Here is a 23440-nt window from a genome sequence, read left to right on the forward strand (position 1 = left end):
TTCCTCACCATTCAAATTTTATGGTTTGCCACCTTACAAACCGTCCCTCCTGCCCACCCTGTCGCATGTGCGTCCCCTTTCAAATCCTTCCGCATGGCTACTTGGACAGCCATTCACCTTCCTCCTGTGCCGCCTCCTCCCCTTGCACCACACACTTGTTATGATATGGCATTTATAACACGCCTATACACAAGTGTGTTGTGTCTGTGCTGGAGCCTCTCAAAAGATTATGTAAGGTTGTGTGCGAGACTGGAATCTGACCCACTGGTAAGTGGTTTTGGTCAGACTTCAATTGTGTGAAAGATTAAACCGTTTTGGCATAGAAATTTGAACGATGTAGCGGGTCTTTTATTGCTTCAGAATAAAACTGGTTATAGCTCATTTATCTTGTGTATCGATGTTCTGTTCTTCCCTCCTTGGCGACATTCTCTCTTGTGGCTATCTGGGGTTCCAACATGGACAGATGGATTCTTTAAATGTTTAATTTCTGCTTGATCTTCGTAGATGGCACTGGCTCCTCCACATATCGACCACCACCGCGGACGAAGGAGGTGGTGATCAACGGACAGGTGGTCAAGTTGAAGTACTGTTTCACCTGCAAGATGTTCCGCCCACCACGGACCTCACACTGCAGCCTCTGCGATAACTGTGTAGGTAGGTTGTGGGATATCCCTGGGAACTGGACTGCAAGTGGCTACCTCCTGTTTATATAATTGCTCTGTACAGATGTGTATTGTTCAAGGCTTGTGAAATGAATTCTCCTTCACTGTGCCTGCTTAGAATATGGAGTTTTAACACACTGTGATAAGTGTTTACCGCCTGCCTCTTAGTCCTGTGTTCCATAGCCAGAATGCATTTAATGTGTATGCTACCTTGCTGCTTCTTCTGCTTAAGGGTAGTGGACAAGGCTTGTGAAACCTATTACTGCTTCTCTCGATTGAGTCCTGTGTGGTGTGATTGGACAGAACTTGTGAAGGCTGTTTTTAGAGTGTAGTCCTCCAGTATTGGTCTTGTATACATTCACACCTGCTCCTATCTCATTTTCAACTTTTCTTTATTTATGAATAATTGTTAGGGCAATTTCTCCCTCTGAGGGATGTAAACTCTTGGCAGAACATGGTTTCCAACCCAAAGACGAAAACAAATACCCTAATGTAGGTAGCTATGGTAGAGCAGCCAGGCATAACTCAAGAGAGGTGGTGGACTGGTAGTGCAGTTGTAGTGCAGAGAATACAACACACTAGTATACTGAAAAATATATGCTTTCATATAAAATCAGAAATAGTTTCTAAATGACCACAACCGGTCAAACCAAATGCATAATCACATTGTATAAAAACGTAAATTCCCTACCCACTCCTAAACTAATTGTATACCCAGTACCTGGTGGTATTCACAATACATATACGGCGAAGGTGTTGACATGAAAAACGCAACCTAAAGCAACAGTAAAAAATACTTGGAGTCATGATCAGCACCCAAAATTTCATCTTGGGGCTAGTCCTAGTAATTACCCCCAGCCTCCTGCACAAAGTAAAATTATTAGTGCAAATTTAGACCGTATACTAGATGCAGTAACTAGACAAGGAAAAAGGGGGGTTGGTACATTCCAAAAAAAGGCCCAGAGGTCCAGTAAAAGTACAAGGTACCCTCCTAATAATTCCAGTACTCTTATTCTTTGCTCTTTCCTCCTTCATAACTGGTTGGATTGGATAAGCCTGCATTGCAGGCTGGACAGGAAAAGCTTACAAATGATAGGATGAATAATTTACTTTAAGAACTTCGAAATGGGGCTGGTGCACTCGAGCATTCCTGCACTTTACACCGCCACCCATGTGTCACCAACCATCACCTCCCAGCTTTGCTAGTTTTTCTCGTTGTGAAGATGACGCCCACCATAGCCTTAAAGTGCAAGGTCCAAGAGTACCTGAATCACCACAAAGGTAATATTTTCTTAATGTTTCGTCCTGCTCTTCCTTGTTCCTAGCTGGTTGAGAAACCAGATTGTACAAATCACACACAGAATATCTAGAAGGCCAAATAGTACTTTGGTTTAAAGCTAACACAAAGTAACGAAAGCATGTATAAAACAGTAAAGGGCCATACAGTACCTAACCCACTTCGAAACTAAACGTTTTCCTACTGTCTTGTGTTCGACACAATACATATAGTGCTAAGGGGTGGGGAGAAAAAGTGAACCCCGACTACAATAAAGATAGATACTTTAGTCATGATCAGGACCCCAAATGTTGACACATAACTAGTCACAGTAATTTCCTCAACCCTTAGCCCATGGCAAAATCAATAATGCCAATGTAGCCTCTATACTAGATACAGTACCTACAGAGAAGAAAAGGGCTTGGCCAAACTTGACCGCACAATGTTGGGATACTAGTTTCACAATGCCAGATCTACAACATCTCGTTACTTTCAGTTTAATTATTAAATTAACCAGCAGTGATGCAGAGTAACTTATTATGTTCCAGTGGGCAGGAGGGTAATGCAGAGAGTTGGAAGTGCACATGAGGTCCGAAGTACAAGCTAGAATTCCAGTCTCTTGGTAGAAAACTCCATGGATCCGGGGAGAACCCAGGGGAAATGCCAATGTCTTGGGAACAACCTTCCAAAATCACTTTAAACGAGTTTGTAGAGTTGGCTAAAGTTCCCAATATGTTTTTTTTTTTATTGTTGCATTGTTAGTTGACATAAAACCTTATACAACATTTCACACACAATACAAATATACAATTAATTTTTTATAAAACAGCATATAAAATAGAGAATAAATTTCATCAAAATCACAACTATCATACAATTTTCATAAAATATCTCTCCCAGCCCTTAATATTGTAATTGTATTCCCTTTCTTTTCCATTATCTTTCCAGTCCTGTTATTCCTCTGTAGAAACCTTGCATATGAAATTCCTTTTTTCCAATTCCTCTGTTATATTTTGGAGTAATAGATTTAATGCAAGAATTAAAGAAATATTTACACCCCACATACAGTGGCTCCAAAACAAATGGATAGACATTTCAAGATCCCTATTAAATCTATCGTTAAGATAGAGCGCTCGTTTCTAACCTGTCAGATTCTCTACAGAAGCGACATGTTAAGCTGATTTGATCTTGCTTGGACACCTCTTCTTTATGTCCCCAGTTCCTCATCCTTTCTAAAGTCGGCACCTGATTGAGTCCAAAACGCATAAATGTTAATCTCGCCCTATAACAAGGGAATCTTTGTATATAAAGGGGAATACATTCTCTTGCGTGTCCAAAGTTGGCATACTCCTTATAGGAGGAGTAAGACTCTATACCATTTACTGTGTCCACCCATTCTGCCTTAAATAAGTCTCTTAACTAATCCCGGTCGTTGTACCAGGTCTTCTAAAGAAAGACCTAAAGTATCTAATAGAATTATTTTTATCACAGAATCCTCTAATAGATTTTACTGACCTGGATTTAACAACCTTATTTAGCAACTCATATAAGGTGTTTGCTGGTGGATCATTCATCTTTCTAAACAAGGATAACTGTCTTCACAAGTATCTAGCTGTAAGTGAAATAAGAGATAACTCGTGGCGGATAATGGCATTGGACACTGCCATGGATAGGAATAATACTTCTTTCCACATTTTCCCCTGACCCACATTCAGGTATGAGCTCATATCATGGTTACAAATGTCCAGACCATTCAAAAGAATCGGCTCCGCTTTCGCAAGATAAAAACGTCTGATCGGTAGGAGCGAAAATTTACATACCCTAACCTTCAAAAATTTCATTTGAATCTTTAGTTTAAAGTTCCCAATATGAATAACCTGGATAAATCCAATAGGCACAGCCATGTTTATTTGGATAAGCCATGCAAGTCTGTTATACCCCACTGGCATTACAGGTGTCCCAGCAGTGGTCACAGTGCAGTGGTCTGGCTGCTGCATATTTGGGGAATGGGGGGGGGGTTTCGCTCCGACATAAAAATGTATGTGTTCCATTGCAGCTCGAGATGGAGGCACTCCGGCTTCACTGGGCATGCTGGGAGCTAGGAAGCCCTCAGTAGTTCCTGTCTGTTTAGCATGGGAGCCGGAGGCCTACCTGAGTGTGACTGATTTTGGAAACTGTAACTTTGGCCCTTTACTGCACCCAGTCTAGCCATTTCTTACTGTGGGATGGCACTTTTCTACTGGGCATCTATAATAAAGCAAGAATAAGTATTATTAAATGTCTAGACTGGTCTACATTGCAAATCGAGTTTGGAGAGACATCTTGTTTGTATTTAGCGCTTTACGTCCAATCGCTGTACACAGTCACATCACGGTCCAATTAATGGGAAATTGACAAAATAACCAAAATAAAACGAGCAAGTGAACTTTGAGGGTAGGGCAAAAGAGTGTACAAAGGAATAGTGGGAGCGTCCCAGTGAAAGGGAGCTAGTCAAGAACATGTCTGATGCTGGAAATGCATCCGAGGGACAGGGCCTCTGAATCCTTGTCCTTGTTTTTATCATGTGTTCTGACTTGTTTTCGGTGCAGGAGTTCATGTGGGACACCTGGTGGCGTGGCTCTTTCTGTATTTGGTTTGGTGAATAGACCCTTATGGCACCCCTGGGTGGGGGTTCGACCCTGTACTCCTAGTGTATGTTTTTGGGCACCTGTGCGTGGCCCACAGAGCAGGGTACAGGCTGGTGGCAGCTCTGTGCTGAATTGACAGCTGCCCTGCGCATCCTCCATTTTGGGATGCCCAGGCCCTGTCATTGGAATCGGTGGATTCCTGATGGAGACAAAATGGCCCCGTGCTCTCCATCACCTGTTACCTTGGATTCCTGAAGTCCCGGGAAGCCCCGACTCTGTCCTTCCCCCTGACTGGCTGTTGGGTGGAAGTTCCATATATGGTGTTGTGGGGAAGTCCAGGCCAGACTGGCTGGAGCCTTCCCAATGACTGTATGTTGTGAGTACACCCGTGGGGTGGGGCCTGGGTGAGTGGAGTGTGTGACGAATACGCATTCTGTTTTAGGGGTGTCTACTATCAGCTTGTGGCCCTACATTTGATTCTTCTTTTTATCAAAGACGCCTAAGAACTTGTGCAAAGACTTTTCCATTTACTTACCTGAAGTGCTGCATCCTATACAAAGACTTTTGCCCATTGACTTTGGCTTAGCCTATTGAATTGTATAACTCTTCTAAGAGGATCTGAAAGGATTTGCCCTGCTTAAGAATATTGGTGATCTCTTGTGTTCTAATAACCTTTGCCTTTTACCAACTTTTAAAAGTGTTCTGAATGCCAACAGTAAGATATTAATGTCCCCAGCACCCTTGTTATTGAAATCACCTGTGGGTGTAGGTTGTCTGTGGGCCATTCCAAAAGGGTCTTGTCTGATTCAGAAACACAAAGTGTACTCTATTGAAGTGTATTTGTGTTACTATTATATTGCTCCCTTCTAAAGAAGCTTTATAACTGACGGATAAATTAATTGTTTATGCAAGAAACCTTGAGTGCAAGAGTTTATTTGAATACCTGTAACTGTGAATCTATGTAACTCCTCTATTGCTCACATTTCCCCTCTTGAGATCAGCTTGGCTGCTCAACATGCTACCAAAACTATGTAGTACAAGCATATACCAAAGGTTGGGTTGCCTATACCTGTAGTCATAGTTGCTTGTTGTGTTCCCAGAGGGTACTGCATTCAAACTTTGCCTAACAATCCCGCAGGATCCCCTTCAGATTATTCTGTGCTATCCTACACGTTTCATCAAACCTGCTGTGCATGTTACGTTTATTGGTTTTGAAATCGTGTTGTATTGTCAAATTCCATATTTTTTGTGATGCAAACATAATTTCTCTTGGTTATGCATCATGAGAGAGGATACAGGCAATGTGGTCCAAGTTTGGTTGGACCGCCTTGAACTGAGTAGACATTGCGTCACACTTGGCCCATTTTATCCTGCGTTTACATAGGGGGTGGGGCGGCTAATATCACAGAGATCCAAATGCGGATGCTTAGCTGTTAAGGTCCCAGAGTGACCCAAACTCAAAACCAACCTCAGAGGGAAGTGGTCGCTGTTGATCTCATCTATGACTGCAAAATCCACTATTAGGGGCCAATTTTGGACATGCATGCAAAAATAATAGATTATGGATGTACCTTGGGTACCCGCGAATGTAATCCTATCCGGTACAACTGAACATACACGTCCATTCAATGAACGGAATCCCCAGTCCACAAGCCATTTGTTCAGCTGCAAGCACATTCTTTCATCAGACAATTGGGGGCTGGGGTTCCCGTATACAAAATTTTGGGTCCACCAGATCAATCAGGATCCCATTACCCAGTTTAACATTGAAGTCCCCTCCCAAGACCACACTCGTATGTTCGATCCTCATGGACAAGTATTCTGACTCAGTTCTTTCAGTGCCCTTAGACAGTCAGAATCATGCGGGTGGTTATAAAAATTAACCAGCAGCAATTCCTGACCCTGCTCAGGTAAAACTGCCACATATTGCAAAGTGGGTGTTTTCAATTCCCTCGAACTATGTGATAATTTAGGGAGGACGTAAACAAAAATGATATTCCCCCTTGGCAGCAGTCTCTCATGCCCTTCCTCGCTGGAGAACATACTGAGATACAGCCATCCAAGCATACAGGGTTCATGGCCCATGTTTCCTTCAAAAAGTTGTCATAAGACATAAAATATGTCACCACTTCCCTCCTTAAAAACTAAACACTGCTCCAGCATTATTCCAGCAGAAGAATGTCATAACAGCCCTTGGGGGGGCAGACGGGGGAGATAACTCCTCCTTTGACTGCTCTGAATTGCATATCCTGTAACTGTCCAACTTTACCCAATCCAACGAGGTGAACTATTCCAACTGCCGCATGCTTCCAACTTGCTGCGTTTCAACAGTAAACTTCTGCTATTTCAAGGTCCGCTGTCCACGACCCTTCGACTTTCAATTATTCTCTGGTCGTCACCTAAGGTCATACAAACAACAAATATCAGGGTGGGGTCCTTATACTGTCACGCCTATTATTGACATCTACATCACATGATATACAATACAGGCAGACCGGGTGGGAAATTAATGCTCGCCTCCTAGTCTTTAATAGAATGAAGACTCCCTGCACAATTAGCAGAGGTAATCTTCACTCTATGTTGAGACTGGAGGCGAGCATTCTGCTTGTTCAAAGATTCCCTAATACAGCTGTAGTTCAAACCTTCAATTGGCTTAAAATAAAACTCCTTAAAAGTATTATCACTAGCCCAATCAGCTGCTTGCATAATATCTCGCAATGATACGCCTGCTGTGAACGCTCTGGATGCCATTGCACCTCTTAGAATGTGCTCCATACTCTTTCAAGTCAATGCCTGCTAGCTGCATCACTGTCAGGATGTCTTCAATCTTGTCTGGCGCAGAGGCAGCACGAACACCTGCCTCCCCGTAGGGTCTTGGCACCTGGACCTGGTAGGAACCACAGGTTACCGCAACCCGCCGGGGAAAGAGGGTTATGGTCCGTAGAGTGGATGGGTAGAGGGTAGTAGGGTCACTGGTAAAAGGGTTGGGGAGAAGTTGAATGGGAAGATTGGTAAAGATGCTCCTCAGCTCATTCCGCCTTGTCCGCTGGTTGACCTTGTGGTGTATACTCCGCCCTTGCAAACCATGCACATTCACACCTGTACCCAGCAGTTTGAAGCCTTTGTTGTGGGGCTTGGAACCACACCTTATGAGCTTTTTCTTGGAGCTCTAACCACAGCCTGCTCCCCAGGGTAGAGTTAGCATGGGTCTTATATTCCTCACTGCATCAACTTCATGCAGTTAAAAAGGCTCGTGATAACATGCACATTTACATAGCACCAGTGACCTATACAGAGCACCTTGTGACATTACACTTTGCACATTGTAAATAAAACCAGAAATGCACTTAGCTGCGGCTCGTGGTTGCCTTGTCCTTAGTGCTGCATGGGGAGTACCCGAATGTTCTGTGACGAGCTCCGTTAGAAAATACCAAAACAATGAGCGTGAGCTGCGCTAAACCTAGCGTTCTTTGCAGTATGCTTGTACCCCAAACAACGGGCAATCGTGAACCAGTAATGTGCGCTGGTCGGGTTGCTTTCACCCATGGCTCAGCACATGTGCTTTCTGCAAAACCTCCATTAGAGAATCGGAAGTTGCACGTTTCGGGTTGCCTCACCCGGAACGTTCCTTTGAGCGTCCTATCACTCAGTCACCCCAACTATGCACTCAGCATGCAGATTAATGTTTTGCCATGTGTTGCGGTCTCTACCGCCAAGTACGATGTATGCCATGCACTACAGCCTCAGCCGCTTCGTAAACATGCTCCCGACACTGCGTTAGTCTTTCTCCTCACTCGCGGAGTATAACCCAAGAAACACTTATCTGGGAACTGCCGCTGGGCCTGCGGTGTGTTCAGGTGGGCGGAATGCCCCGCGTAGGCTTGCCCGGGGCAGAGCGCTGGGAAACACGTCCGTTCCTCTCAGAAGCCGGAATAGCAAGCATGTGCAGTTCATTGGGCGCGGCTCTCGTGTGGGTTTCTTCCTCCCGGCAGGCTTGTGGAGCACACCGCCTGCTGGGTAATGAAGTCTCTTGGTGGTTCTCTGTCCCTGCATGCTCTGCCTGCAATAAGGATGGAAAAGCCTCCTTATGTACCACAGGTAGGGCTTTAACAAAGGATTTACAGGGCTAGGATGACTGGGGGGGCATTTGCTTGCCACATAAAATGCTGCTAACCCGCCCAGCCCTGACAATCGCCTCTCGCACCCATCTAGCTATGGTGGCAGTCGCTACTGCTTGGAATGTTTTCCTGCGCGCTATCAACAATTGCATGGTACCTGCTGGTCTACACTCCGCTGTTGTCTCGTTTTCTTTAATACATCTCTCCGCGCACCACTTTGTATTGTTAGGGAAATAGGGATAATGCACTGAAGTGGGCTCTATCTTTGGCCTCCTAACTATTGAAAAGGTTACCCCTTTGCGGCTGAAGCTTTTCCTGTGTACTTCCAGGGCCTTGACATCTGCTTGCTTGCAGGATACTAAGCATAATGGCATGGCCAACTTGCCTGACAACTGTTTCAGCGACAGATCTATCTGTCCGCCGGCCAGCTCACCAACAGTTGCAACACCACCGTAATGTCCCACAGATGCTTGTATCTCGGCTCAGGGGTTGCTTTATATCAAGCTCCCTTTGAGTCTGGACACCGCTGGGTGTTCCGTTGCTGGCACTCATTCGATTAGCAGCTGACCTGCTGAGATCGCTAACCTATACACTCCTATGGCCCTGAACGCTTTCCCATACTGCAAAAGGTGAGCTAGGAAATTCAGTATTGTTACTATATGGGCTGAAATGGAATGAAGATTTCTCCCTTTGCACCAGGTCAACCACCTGGCTCAAGCTGCGTCGTAACTCCTTGTGGATGGGGCCCATGACTCTGCAAAGAGCTCTGCAGCTTGCTCCAAAATGCCTGGCAACTGCCAGCGTTTCCTGATTTCCTGCATGCCAGCAGTGGGAGAGTCCCTCTCAGAGGATGGAACGACCCAGCTGGGTCCGTGAGCAAGAGTCCTCTGCTGGGGAGGACTCGCAGTATGTCTACTGACACTTCCATTGGTGTCTGGAACCATACCTACAATCTCCATATCGGAGCTATCAATCAAACTCTGCCTTCTCCCTCCGGCATTTCGCCAACACTCTGCTCAACATTACAAAGGGAGGAAAGGCATAAGCAGATCTCCTGCCCGTACTTGCAGGAACGCGTCTGTGCCTTGGGCGGATGGATCCATCCTCCAGCTGAAATATGTGAGCGTCTGCGTGTTGAGATGAGACACAGACAGATTGGTGTTCACTGGTCCCAATAGCTCTTTTAGTCGCTGAAATACTTCTACATTCAGCTTCCAATCGCTGGAGTCTGTTAGATATTGCGTTTCCAGTTGGCTACTACATTGAGCGTCCCTGGGAGATATTCTGCTGTGACTGACGTCCCTGACTGGCGGCAAAAATGGCAAAAATCTATTGCTAGTTCTGCTAGCAATTTGGATCTCGTCCCCCACCCCACCCCCCCTGGTGGTTTATGTACCTGACTGCTGATGTTGTCCATCTTGAGGAGGACACAGCAGCTCACTCTCCCTTTCGTGAACGCCTTAATAGCGAAGGAGCCTGCTAGGAGCTCCAAACAGTTTATGTGGAGGCAAAGCTCTTCTTCGCTCCATTTCCCTCCGGTCTCCTGAGCACTGCATCTTGCTCCCCAGCCACCTCGGAAGGTGCTATCGTACTGCACCGCATCTCGCGCTCTTATACCTCAGTTCCAATCGGAATACAATTGCTGTGACAGGAGTCTTCTACACGGTCTGTAATCACATCTAGAAACATACTGTCATTTCTCCTGATTCTCGCAACAATTATGCTTTCCTGTTTGTAAGAGACATTCAATCTTGCCACATTACTCGCAATAGCTGTACTAAAATAATGCAATCTAGTCACATTATACGGCATATTTATCTGCTTGAGGAGGAGGAGGAGGAGGAGGAGGAAAAGAATAGTAGTAGGACAGTGGGACTTGTAATTTATAAGAAAAGTAGAGAAGAAAAAGGGAAAGCTTTTTCAGTTTTCTTATGTTTTTGTTGAAACTGCTGAAGAGTAATAAAATTAGAAGTTGAAGCATAATGGTAGTCTCCAGTCTTGACACTGAATCGCCCCCCTCCCTAACCAGACGCCTCCCTGACCCCTACCTAGAGTTCCACCTACCCACCCTCTCATCTTAGGAAACTCCCACAACTGCTGTTGAATTAATGGGGCAGTGTGGGGCGGATACAAAGCAGCCAGTGGGAGGAAGGAACTTGTATCAGAGCTAGACACCTTGGTTTGCCAAGCTGCAGTAAGTGCGGAAACATTGTAATCCAGCATAGTCTGGGTTATCACTGAGACTACCACACAGTCCCCCTCCATCCGTTTGAGAGCATTTCCAACCCGAGACACCTTTCTTGCCATCAAAATACCCCTAGGATTAATCTTTATCCCCGGTAGGTGGGTATTAATCCATTGGGAGGTTTTATTTATCAAGGAAGTTCTCTTCCACGTCTTTTTCTAAGCAGGGCACTCCCGTTATTGCTCCTACCAGGGGTGCTGCTTCGGGCGGGAGATCAATAACTACTTGCTTTGGGCCCAGAACAGTGGCTTTCCAGAGTGGTTGGGGTCCAGGGGTAGATATTAGCCTTGATCCTTCAACTGTCTCAGCTGCCCCATGTGTACCTTCCCTCTGCTGGTGGATACAACGCACTACTGGTGGTACAAGCTGTTTAGATCCACAACTCTTTCTGAACTGGGATAAGGATTTCATTCATTAGTCCTACCATTGTCAGCCAAAGTGGATGTGTTTCTTAGATATACAATTCCCTTAAGCTCCTGGACATCACTCTTTAACCCCCTAATTAAGTCATCAATAATAGGATATGAATTGAGAGTTTTTAAGTGAAGCAGTACCAGAGAGGAGAGGGGCCAGTTTTTAATCAAGAACCTCATCTAATATTTTAAAATCCCTGGAAATGGAATGCAATGAATTATCAGTAGAGCGTGATAATTGGTAAGGTGTAACCTCGATGCCCTGTACCACCAGGTTCTGTCTAATAAACAGAGGCTCCTGGCCAGGAATACCCATAGAAAACTGTGCTCCCATCACCACCTGTTCACTGGAGGTAAGGCATTGGGGGCTGCTATTTGGGGAGTGAAATTGTAGCAGTATACACTCTTGGTCACTTGTATGGGAGATGGCAACTTCAATTGCCCTTTCTGTATTAAGGATGCGTTCCGTTATTTCCCGGACATCTATTTCAAATATTGATTCAAGGTTGGCTGGTGAGAGGTCCAGCCTGTCCCTGAAGCAATCTGACTGGGTTTACATTTTTTTTAAAATTTTGTTTGTGACCAAATAGGGGTCTATCCGAGCTGCAACCTGGCTGGGTTTACTTTAAAAAAGAGTTATTCACAACCAGAGTTAGGTCTCTGGCTTTACGTTACGGCATGGTATTGCGGGCACAACACAAATTACCCTGCAATGTAAGCAACAGTGTAGACAAAACCAAGGTACTAAAGTGCAAGTGCAGAAATACCCTAAAAGGCAAGTTCTTAAAAGTACATCATAAAATACGTCATAAACACAAACAATTCAGGCAAATAACACTGTTAGAAGATAAAATAATTAAACGTGATGAGTTGATGAAATATAAAAGCAGCTGAGTTCATTAGTTAATGGGGCCCAATGCTAAACACTGTCCCCAATTAACAAAAGTTGCCAGAAATATTTAGAGGTTTAAATGGCCAAGAAGCAAGATGAGCCTGGAGAGGCAAAGTTCCAATGATCTTATAATCAGCCCTTATAAGAGCAGAGTACCCCCAATGTATCAGGCTAGTTTCAGTGGTCGTTCTTCACTGCCCTTCCACCTAGCTGCTGAAGGGAGAGGTCACTCGCAGCCCCCAGGAAGCCGCCGGTGGGCCAGCAAACTTGCGAATAAGTTCCCAGTTGTCAGTCTTTTCAATAGGGCCGCTTATCACTCCAAAATAAAACACAGGGTGATAGCGAGGCTCAAGAGGAAAGCTGAACCACCAACAATGAACACCAGTGGAGAAATCAAGGAGAAAGTATGACTCTGAGGGCAGGGCCTGCCCAACTGTTTAAGGAGCCTCTTTAGTCCGTCTCTCCTCCCCTGCCCCTGGGTCTTCATGTTGGTGGCCAATGACTGGCTGAAGTCGGCAAACAGGTTTTGGTGATAAACCCTATGGGCTAACTTACTAGGTTGCTGTGTTCCTAGCACCACAACCACAGTATCCGCATGCGCTGGGCTGAAAAATAAGGCAGCTGGCAGGGCTATACTCCTCGCGCCTCATGTGCAGACTGCGCAGCCTGCAGGACTACTGAGCCCGGACTCCGGCACGCTCCTGGGTTTTAAAGAAGGTGCCCTACCTCCACCAGTAAACACTGTGGAAAGACTGCATGCCTCAGACTGCAGGAGGACTCAGCCCGGACTCTGTATCTTTTTGTAATATGCAATTTTGTCCTATTGGTTGTAATCTTTCCTCTATACTTGTTCCCATTTCCTATTTGTATTCTTCAGGGCACTGAGGGTGAATCATCTGCAGCAATATTATTTTCTGAGCAGATCAAAGGTTTCTTCGGTGTGACGGCATCTAGAGTGTCCGTGACCCATTTTTGCAGTGCGTCCGTTCTTTCTGTTTGTAGTGTGTCCAGGATACTGTTTGGTGGTTTTCTGGAATGCAGTCTGGTTTTGATATCTATGGCGTTGCAAGATTTTCAATTTCTTTTCTGAATTGGGGTTGTTTAGGTGGGGGGGTAGGGTTTGTATTTGTGTTGGAGAGTGGATCATGAAGGGTATCGTAAGGTGACTGCTCCAGTGAATATGTATTGGGGTCATAGGTGTGATTATGTATTTGGGCAGACAATTGCTTCCAATGTGTTCAACTGAGTGGGTTGGTCCCCTCACTATTTGGTGTAGGTGAACTCTTGATGGTTGTGAGGTCAGTGATTTGTTAGTATGTTTTCTTCTTCAAATCAGATATTAAAATCTAAGTATGGTCGTGTTTTATAGGAATGTTGGTTATGGTGTTTGCAAATTAATTACAAGTTGAATGTGGGTGGTCGTTAGAAGAGTAGGAGTGAAAGATGAGTTAATGGTCCAGTGCTAGGTGGAGGAACAGTGATTCACAATTTCCAATATTTAATGATAATGCTGTTCAGATTTGTAGGTGGTCTTTGTATGCAACGGCAAGGCCATCTCACTTTTCCTTCTCTGTTAGCTTGCCTGAGTTTGAAGTTCTTCATGAGGGATTTGTGTGCAACTAATACATAGTCTTTCATTAGCCAGGTTTGTGTAAGGAATAGGATGTCAGTTCCACCTTCATTGAGGAGAATCGTGCCTCTCTCTGCTGTGTTTGACATTGATTTGGCATTGCAGTGAGTTTGTTTTCCACTTTTTGTGATTTGGGGGTTGTGTAGGTAAGTTGATCAGTTTCTTTCTTTGCATTCTGTGGTAGGCTTTGGTGTGTGGGTTGATCTTCAAGTTCTTCATTAAGTAGGTTGCGTGTCGGGTCGGGCTCGTCTAGAGGTGTCTGATAGTTTGTATTGTTGAATCCTGTCCTCTCACCAGTTTTTGGTGATGCATGGTGTGTTATAGTTGGTTGGTTCTATTCCATTTCTCTTGATCCTTCTTCGGTCCATCTGTGGTTTGTTTCTCTTTCTCAGTGGTTGTGTTTCTGGATTGCTGGTTCTAGTGGATTGTAGGTTGTGTCGGATATAGAGCGATTTTTGGTCATGTTCTCTGTAAAGGGGTTTCTTCTTTTTTTTAGTTCATGGTTTTTCAGTGTGTTTCGGTTCTGTGAGGTAGTAGTTTGTGGTGATTGGTTTTTTCACTGGAGTTTCTTCTCTACAGTACGTTCTTGTGTGGTGGTCTTTCAGAGATATGGGCTTTTTGTTGAGGTTTAGGGTGCTAGTTGTGAATTTGCCAGCTGGTTGTCTAAGTCTTGTTTGGGTTTATGTTATCCTTATTTGGTTTTAATTATCCGGTCTTGCTGTTGGTATTTTGTTAATGTGCTATAGAGGGGGGAAGAGGGCGCCTCATGTGTCCTTTGGGGAAATATTAATGGGACATGCTATAACAGGGGCAGTGGCAGTATTTCCCCACTGCAAAATGTCACTGATGCGAAATGTTGCAGCGGCAGTGTCACCAGGCACTAACTGGCAAACAGCGTGCCAGACTTCAGGCTTGGCCGGCTATCTGCTTGACACAATATCACAACGGCAGAACAAAGTGGCAGAATCTCAGTGCTAAGATATCAGAGGCACATTATCAGAGTGGTAGAATGTTACCGAGGCAAACTATATGTTTGGCAAACTATCAGTGAGGCACAATATCAGTGACCGGGTGTTACCTCTGTACTTTGTCTTGGTGACATCCCTTACCTTATTGTATGTGATCTGATGGATCAGGGTTGGTGGTGTTTCAAAGCAGGGCTGGTGCAACAGGCAAACAAGGGGATCGCCCTTAGCCTCTGCCTAGGCCAGCCTGCCTATGGCTTGATGTAAAGAGGCCTGTTCTCGGTCCAGTGTTGGTCCAGTCGGGCTGGCTATGGGTGGACAGGGGAAGGCTGAGGGGGTGGGGGGAAAGAGGCTTAAGAGTGCTGCTGCAGCAGCTCCTCACTCCTGCGTGGATCAGGCCTGTGCTCAGGCTAAAATGGCTTGTGCTGCAGTGAGCAAAACACACGCCCTAAAAAGACTACTTCTTTACTGGTAAGGCACATGGGCTTGCCAAGTGCCCCCCAAATGACATGATTTAAGGGGCCCTAGATGCCCCTCCAGGCCACCACCTTATGAACAGAGGATAGCACAGGGGCAACGTGCTGGTCTCGGAAGCAAGACCATGCAGAGCAACCGAGGTTTGAATCCGCGCTTAGAAACGGAACTCTGGTATTAAGTGCGTTATAAAAAAATCAAATTCATACATTATATAAAAATGACAGTTTACGATTGCAGGAGGATTCTAGTTGCTACTTATTGGCCTGGTCGGTTTCTCTGACCTTTTTAAGTGCAGGCTTCCGCTTCTTTGAAGTTCAGAAACTTTTAGTCCAGCAAGTTGTAAGCGTTGCGTTACCCAATTGTTGAACTTGAGCATCTCGTTTCTGAAGAATGAGCCTATGGCATCTTAGGCATATCTGAAAGCGACATTTCCGTTTTGTGTGCTGAGGTAAGATTCTACAAGGAGGCATTACACAGCAAATGCCTTTTTTTGCCATTGTGCCCTTACTGAGAACATTGATCTTCTTATGGCTCGATCTGTACCCACTAGGTAGCACCAGTCATGCAAATAGTGCCTTTTTGGAAATTGCTTCATACCTTGGCATTCCAGAGGGGTCTTTCGCCTTTAAAAAAACAAAGTGGCTAGGCGACGCTTCCACAGTCTCTGATTTTCTAGTGGGGTCTAAATGTAATTTTGACTGGCATGCTTAAACCTTTAGTCTGTTGCGACATGGATCTGTTTAGCCTGGACGACTGCCTTCTTAGTTGGTATTCCTCAGCTAGGACAGTAGGTGAGCTTAAGCTGCTTCCTCAGAGGATCTTTGCGCCATCTTTCATAGGATCAAGTTAGCGTTCATGCAAGATTGTGTTCTCTTACTGCTGCTTCCGCCAGATGGTTGGCTTTGGCCCTGGGTGTTCTAGAGTTGCCCCCTTACGTGCTTTAAATCCAATGTGTGAGGCACTGTTTTCACAGGCTATTGTGGACCTTGCCATCAAGGCTAACAGCGGGCTGTTCGTGGAGTATATTCTTACTCGGCAGTATCCCCCTAACTACATCGAACAGTTTGTGGGTAATTCCCTGGTCTGGCATTTAAAACTAATACAGCAAAAACACTAGAAATTACGAGTGCCTGGAACAACATCTCTAGGGCTCTTCGCTTCTGCTGATTGTGTGGTGATAACCAATTGGAGACCATTAAACATCTGTTACCCAGTTGCAAATCCTTAATTGATTTGAGGTCAAGGGCCTCCATTGCAGCCGGGCTGTCTACTGCTACACGAGGAGGCTGTATGGGCTCTGATAATGGGAGGGAACAATGAGCCTTGCATTATCTTTTTTACTTTTTTTTGGGAGGAAGATTGTGGGTATTTTAGAAGCTTTTTTATTCGTATTAGATTTACTATGGGTTGGACATAGGTGTGGGCTGGATTGGGATTTTATTGTGTTAAATGTTAAAGGTATTTGTTCCGTGCACCATCACCAACGGAAATTGGTCCCCAGGCGGATCTGTAAATGATAAAGGTGGGATGGGTTAGTAAGGTGAAGGAGGGAGTAGGATAGTGAGAGGAGTGGTGTTCTGTTGGCAGCTTCAGCTCAGTATACACCGGGTGCTGAGCTTTGGTGCGGGTATCGGATCGGAGTCACTCTGCGTGTGCTGTTCCGGCTTATGTGTTGCAGTGTTGTAAAGTGCGTGCGGCTTGTTGTGCGAGAGATGGTTGTGAGTTTTTTGAGTGAGATAAGTATGCAGAGTTTGAGCTTGTATTGGTTAGTGGGTAACCTGACCTTTTACCATGCTAACATTCACAGTTCTGTCTGAGTTGGCACTTGTTGGCCCTTACATTCCCATCTAGACGCTGCACGGGCCAATGTTTAGGACTTCATCCAGGTGTGGTCATGCCAACATTTACACTTTTATCTTGATGCGGCGCAGGCTAGAGTTTAGAGATCCGTCCAGGTGTGGGTCTGCTACTATTCACAATACCAGGTGTGGCACACTCTAGCATTCCCGTTTTTCCTAGGCGCAGGCGTGTTGTCCTTCAATCAATCCTATCCAGATGTGACGCAGGCCAACGTCTATCTAGGTGCGTCTGGTATAGGCTATAGTCTAATCTGGACATGATCAGAGCGATGATGGTAAGTGTTTTGTTGGCGAATGACAGGAACGGAAGGATCCTTTTTGCTGCTCGCAGGAGGAAGAAACATTTCTTGATTACCGAGTTTACTTGTGGCTCCAGAGTGAGATTGTTATCCATTAGGACCACTAGGTTTTTCACAGTTGATGATGGTTCTGGTGTGGTGCCGAGCTCTCTTGGCCAGGGGATGTAGGTGATGTCTCCTCCCTTTTTTGAGACAATCATGATCTCTGTTTTGCCAGGTTTGATTTTGAGATGGTTGAGGTTCATCCAGTTGAATGTCGCAAAGGCAATTCTCTAGTATGGTGTTTTCTTCTCGGGTGTCTTGTATGTTGAAGATTATTTGAGTATCGTCGGCGTAGTTGTAGCATGTGAGGCCGTGTTTTTTGATGAGTTTGATTAATAGGTACATGTAGATGTTGAATAGGAGCGGGGAAAATGATGATCCTTGTGGTACTCTGCACGTGGAGACTCTGGGTTTGGATTTACAAGGTTTCATCCATATTGTTTCGGTTCTGTTTGTTAGGAAGGATTTGATCCAAAGCAGGGCAGTGTCTGTTATCCCTAGTCCTTCTAGTCTCTTTATGAGGATGGCGTGGTAGACCGTGTCGAAGGCTACAGACAGATCAAGGAGAATCAGGGCGGTGCTGTTGTCTGAGTCTGCGTTTGTTTTTAGGTCGTCCCATATTGAGAGGAGAGCCGATTCTGTTCCTCTCATAGGTCTGAAGCCAACTTGTGCCTGGTCTAGTAGGCAATGCTCTTCTATGAATTCTTGGGTTATTTGGTAGACGTACGTTTCTAGCAGTTTGGCTATGTAGGGTATGTTGGAGATGGGTTTGTAGTTCGATAAGTCCTCAACATGTCCTGTTGTGTCTTTGAGTAGCGGCTTGATGTAAGCCTATTTGAAGGCCTGCGGTACTTTACCTGTTGGGATTGAGAGATTGAGGAGGTTCCTGTGGTATTCCATAGGGGTTCCTTGTTTGAGAATTGATTTGTATATGTCCGGGGGGCAAGGGTCCTTGTTGCTTTGGTTTACCAGTTTGACGAAAGCCTCAACTGATATTTCTGGGAAGTTTCGTAACTTGTTTGCGTGTTCCTCGTCTGTGTCAGTGGGGTTTGAGTTGTGAACGCTTGGTCTGTTTTGTATGGTGTGTTGGATGGGGGTTATTTTGTGTTTGAAGTGGTCTCCGAGATCCTCGCAAAGTTTCGTCGATGGCATTGGCGTGTTTGCAGGCCGGTGGGTTTTTTATTTCGTTTGATTTTGAATAGTTCTTTTTGAACGTTTGGTGCTCTGAAGATTCGGTTGTCGCAATGTTTCCATTTCGCTTTTTGTAGTTCCTTTTTATATGCGCGGATCTGTTGTAGGAATTTCAGTTTGTTTGCGGTGGTGTTGTTGGTCCTCCATTCAGATTCTAGTTTTCGGTTTTTCCTTTTCATGGCGTTGAGTAGTGGGGTGAACCATTTTGCTGTAGTTTTCTTGCGTGATGGGGTGAAGGCTTTGCGGATGTCGTCAAGGGTTGTTGCGATCCAGGTGTGAAGTAGGGCAACTTTTTTGTCTAGGTCTGCTTCTTCCATAGTTGATGCTTGTGGTTTGCTGAGTTCTAGGAGCTCGGTTAGGTTGGAGTTTTTTATGGTTCTCCAGTTTCTTTTCATCATGATGGGTTGTTTTTCTTGTTGCTTTTTTGTTGGAGCAGCCGTTGTGATTATGAACGGACTGAGGTGGTCGCTCCAGAGTATTTGAATTGCGGGTGCCGTGGTGATGAGATCCTTGTTGGCGAAGATTGCGTCAAGTGTGTGCCCTGCTGAGTGGTTTGCTCCTTTGACTAGTTGTTGTAGGTTCATCTCTGCTAGTTGGGCGGTTAGGGATTTTTGTGTTTGTGGTTTCTTCGTCGAACCATATGTTGAAATCTCTGAGGATGATCAGATGATTGTACTTGATGGTTAGGGTAGTGATTGCTTCCGTGAAAGCGTCTATGAAAGTCGCATCGTAGGTTGGCGGTCTGTATATCAGTATGAATTTCAGGTTGGTTTTGGGGTTTACTGAAAGTCGTAGTATTAAGGATTCGCATTTATCGATGTTTAGTGGATCTTCCATTTTGATGGCCAGTTGTTCCTTGTGGATGATCGCTAGTCCCCCTCCCCCTCTTTTGGATTTTCTGTTTGGATGCATTTGAAGTCTTCAGGCAGTTGTTGAGGATGATCTTGTAGTTATCGTCTAGCCATGTTTCGGTTACAAATAAGATGTCTATGCCTCCTTCTGACAGGTCGTATATTTCCGTTACGTGTTTGGACATTGACCTTGCGTTTATTAGGTTACAGTGGATTCTCTGGGTGAGATTTTGTTTTGAGGTTATTTGTTGTTCGAGTTTGTAATTGTCTGTTCGTGAGGTTCCTGCATTGTTTTTTTATTGCTGTATAACAGGTTCATTTAAAAAGTAATAAGGCTGTTTATGGACAGATTAGGTCCTTGGCAGTAACTGTCTTTATGTGAGATGACTTTAGGATACCATTTGGAGTGATCAACAACCACTAGGATACTCCTGTTGCCTGAGTATGTAATGGGATTCAAGGGACTAACCACATTGATCCCTACCTCCCGAAAAGGTACATCCACTACTCATAGTGGAACCCAGTGGAGTCTGAATCCGTGTTCTGCTTTTGCCAGATAACTGACAAGTTGTAAAACTCCTGTAGTGGTTTTCCACTGTAGCCCCCATCTTAGGCTAGCAGAGTTAGCGGGGTAATCTCTCCTTGCTTCTCTTTATGTCAAAATGTAACTGCAAGGGAGACTTGGTGCACCAACTGCAGAAGGAAGGGCCTCACATCCTGAGGAACTACCAACTTCATCTGTCTTCACTAGTGGGCTCTGTGGACATACTATCTAATTAGATACCTTCGTTTTGGATTCTCGTAGATTCCCAGACGCTTTACTTGCAAATGAGAGCAGGCCTGGCTTTCAAGTGATGGACACTTTTGTTGACCCTTTCTTCCGCCTCCAAGGAGCCGCCTTCTGCAAGCAAGCTTGACAGTTCAGGATACTCATGGGAATTGAGATTTTCTGACAACCCTTCTCTCTTATCGAGTTCAAGGGTTTGGCCAACTAGCTCAACTTCAGTTGTAGATACAATAGGGGAGGGGGACATTCTCCTTCCCTCTTCTTGGAGGTTTTACTCCTTTAGCCTTTTGTTCGCCTTAGGCTGGTATTGAGGTTTGGCTAAAACAGCCTTGTTTTGATACTGCATGGTTGACGTTTATATTTACTCCCTAACTTTCCTCCTCACGCTGGCAGGTAGTCTGTCCTCTTCTCTACTAACAGCTAAAGTGGCGGGCATAACTAGGAAGTTGAGAGGGAGGATTATTGAACTGAATGGACCCTATAAGAGCTCTGACCAGAGCCTCTAGGTTTACCATTGTGGGATCCAACCCAGTTTGAATGTTCCCAGTGTCTCCTAAGAGTAGAGGTGGCTACACCATCTTGCAGTACACTATCCTGAAAATTAATTCTGGGTGTTGTCAGGGATGGAAGTGTAGGCTTCAGCAACTCTAGGTTCCAAGCGAAACTAAAACTACTTCAGATCCAGTTCCAGAAATCTGAATATAAGGATGCTCCTGTGAGAATATCTTCCTCTTCATAAGGAAGAATGGATCCCCAAGGTATTACCCTTCCACCTTCAGTCACTTGCTCCACAGGTTACACAAGATGCACTGGACCTTTGTATGTAGGGAGGGGTTTAATGTCTACCTTCTTGCTTGGAATCGGGAGTCCCACTGACCTTTAAAATGTTCATGTGACTTATGAAATATTTTGTGGGCATTATGGAAAATTTGTTAGAATGCCCACCCCCGTCTTTTTTGCTTTTTACCCTTCTTATGCTACCAGAAGCATGAGTGTCCTTATGGGACACTATGGGAAAACCAGAGATCAGCAGCAATGGTCTTAAGATCCAAATCATTTGAATCTGCGGAGTGGTGTTTCAGCTCAGTGGAACAAGAGGCAAAAATATATTCAAGTAGGACAAGGTGACGCATAACTTCAAAAGTAGTTACCAAGGCATAAATTAGTTTGCAAAATTGATTAGTCAAAATCGCTAGATAAATGCATTTTGATTAGCAATCCAACCTAAATGGTTAAAAATGTGTATCCTCGTTTCTGATGCTCGTTAATCTGCTTAGAATCACATGCTGTGCATATGGTCCGACATCCAGTAGTAACCGCAGAGTATTGCATCTCGTCTTTCAGGGGACCGAAAGGGGACGTCGGCATAGGCGTGTCTGAAACACTATCCCTATCATGACGTGTGTAGTACCCAAAATCCCTCACTGGCCGAGGTCCCTCAGATTGTTTTTTTCCACCAAGATAACTGGTCGCCCTATAGCAGAGCTCTTCATGAGACGTTGTTTATCTTACCGAATTGTCGGTTTAATCCGCGTTAAGTCACTTCGTCTATCAAGAACATCTTCGACGAAGACTACGGAGGAACCGTCTACGGCTGTGGATTCCGGCACCTAAGATCCAGCGTTCGGACCTCCACGTGGTCGGGCCTTCTGGCTGGCCTACACAGTAGGGAGAGTGGGCTCGGAGTTTGCCATACCACTATGATGTCTTTCCTCTTTTCCACTTCTTTCCTTTTTGGTCTGGTCACCCTTCCCTTCTGCTATGGAAAGGACTCCATTTAGATTGTGCCCTCTGTGAAGGGTCATATATCTGTGGAAAGACGAGCCCACTTCGTCTACGCTTGTCTCCCCCTAGAGCACTAAAACGGTGGTCAGCGTTAAACTCCTAAACCTAATCCCTTAAGGAGCGCCGGTTGAAGCGGTGGGCCGCGTAAGGTATGTCACGCGTGGAGCCTCCCTCCCCTGCCGCGACACCAGCCAAGAGTGACTGGGGTACATCGGATGACCAAACGTCCAACGCGGATGTTGTAGACCTTGAGGCGGACGATTCTAGAGCCGCCATGCCCGTCCCCGAGGTTCGACTGCAGTCTTGCTACAGGGACCACACCCGGTGACAGGGGCGTACAATTGCACCGCACAAACCACACAACCCAAGCGCCCTCCTCGACAACCTCGTCGAGGAAGGCGCAAGCGCCATCGGATCGATCTGATCCGAAGCCTTCCCCCGCATCCGCAGCAGCGCATGACGACTGGGCTTAATAAACATAACAAAGGCGCTACTCCCCAAACTACACACGCCGAAGTTTCTGAACAAGAAACTTCGAGTTTCAAGGTTTCCAAGGCCCGTGCAGGCCCGATAACTACGAGCAGGTCTCTAACTAAGAGTAGGCCTCTAACTACGAGTAGGCTCCAGAGAAACCATCATCGGAGGCTTTGTCCCCCGAAGATTCAGTAACCATCAGTAAGAGTATCAATAGGGTTGCTACGGCGGTGGGCCTAGTACCAGTTTCGCCCACAGTTATGGGCCAATCCGCCGAAAGGTTTGCCACAGTTTTGGAAGACGATGCTGAGGACTCTTACGAAGAGAGCCAGGTACCCCTCTCAAGCACCCTGAGGAGATCCTCTGAACGCCTTGGGACCCGGTTCCTGCTCCGCTGGGTCCATTTGGGTCATCCAAGTGGACCACGGAGCAATTTGAGGGGTACATGGATCGCCTGGAGCAGGTTTTCTGGGCTTCTGATCAACCTCCGCCGAAAAAAGCTTGGGTAGACCCTAACCCTCACACACAAGTTGCCTAACACCTAGATGTTCAACACTATGTTGATTATCAAGAAGATATCCAGAAGGACACGTATAGAGAAGAAGAGACTTCTTTTCTGGACAATTATGGGGAAGATCAAGGTGCAACGGACAACTGGGAGGACACCCAGCAGGACGATCACAATTCTGATATCTTTTGCCTCGACACCCCCCCATCCACACTGGTTCGGCAAGCTCCCCCGGTGGATGATCAAATAGTTTTCAACAACACGTTGAAAAAAGCAGCGGAATTCTTTAAAATTGCCACGCTTGAGGCATTGCCTGAACAAGATTTCGCGGTAAACATT

General features: G+C 45.4%; 1 protein-coding gene across 2 annotated transcripts in view; it reads left to right on the top strand.

Moving 5' to 3' along the window:
* ZDHHC18 (zinc finger DHHC-type palmitoyltransferase 18) overlaps positions 1-23440 on the top strand; it is a 474560-nt gene that overhangs the window by 171030 nt on the left and 280090 nt on the right. For both annotated transcript variants that reach the window (XM_069622871.1, XM_069622872.1), the window contains exon 3: positions 505-654. In XM_069622871.1, coding sequence (XP_069478972.1) covers positions 505-654 — 150 coding nt within the window. The remainder of the gene's footprint in view (positions 1-504; positions 655-23440) is intronic.

The sequence above is a fragment of the Ambystoma mexicanum genome, chromosome 11 (genome assembly GCF_040938575.1).
Source record: "Ambystoma mexicanum isolate Mex_15411 chromosome 11, UKY_AmexF1_1, whole genome shotgun sequence".
NCBI classification, from domain to species: domain Eukaryota; kingdom Metazoa; phylum Chordata; class Amphibia; order Caudata; family Ambystomatidae; genus Ambystoma; species Ambystoma mexicanum.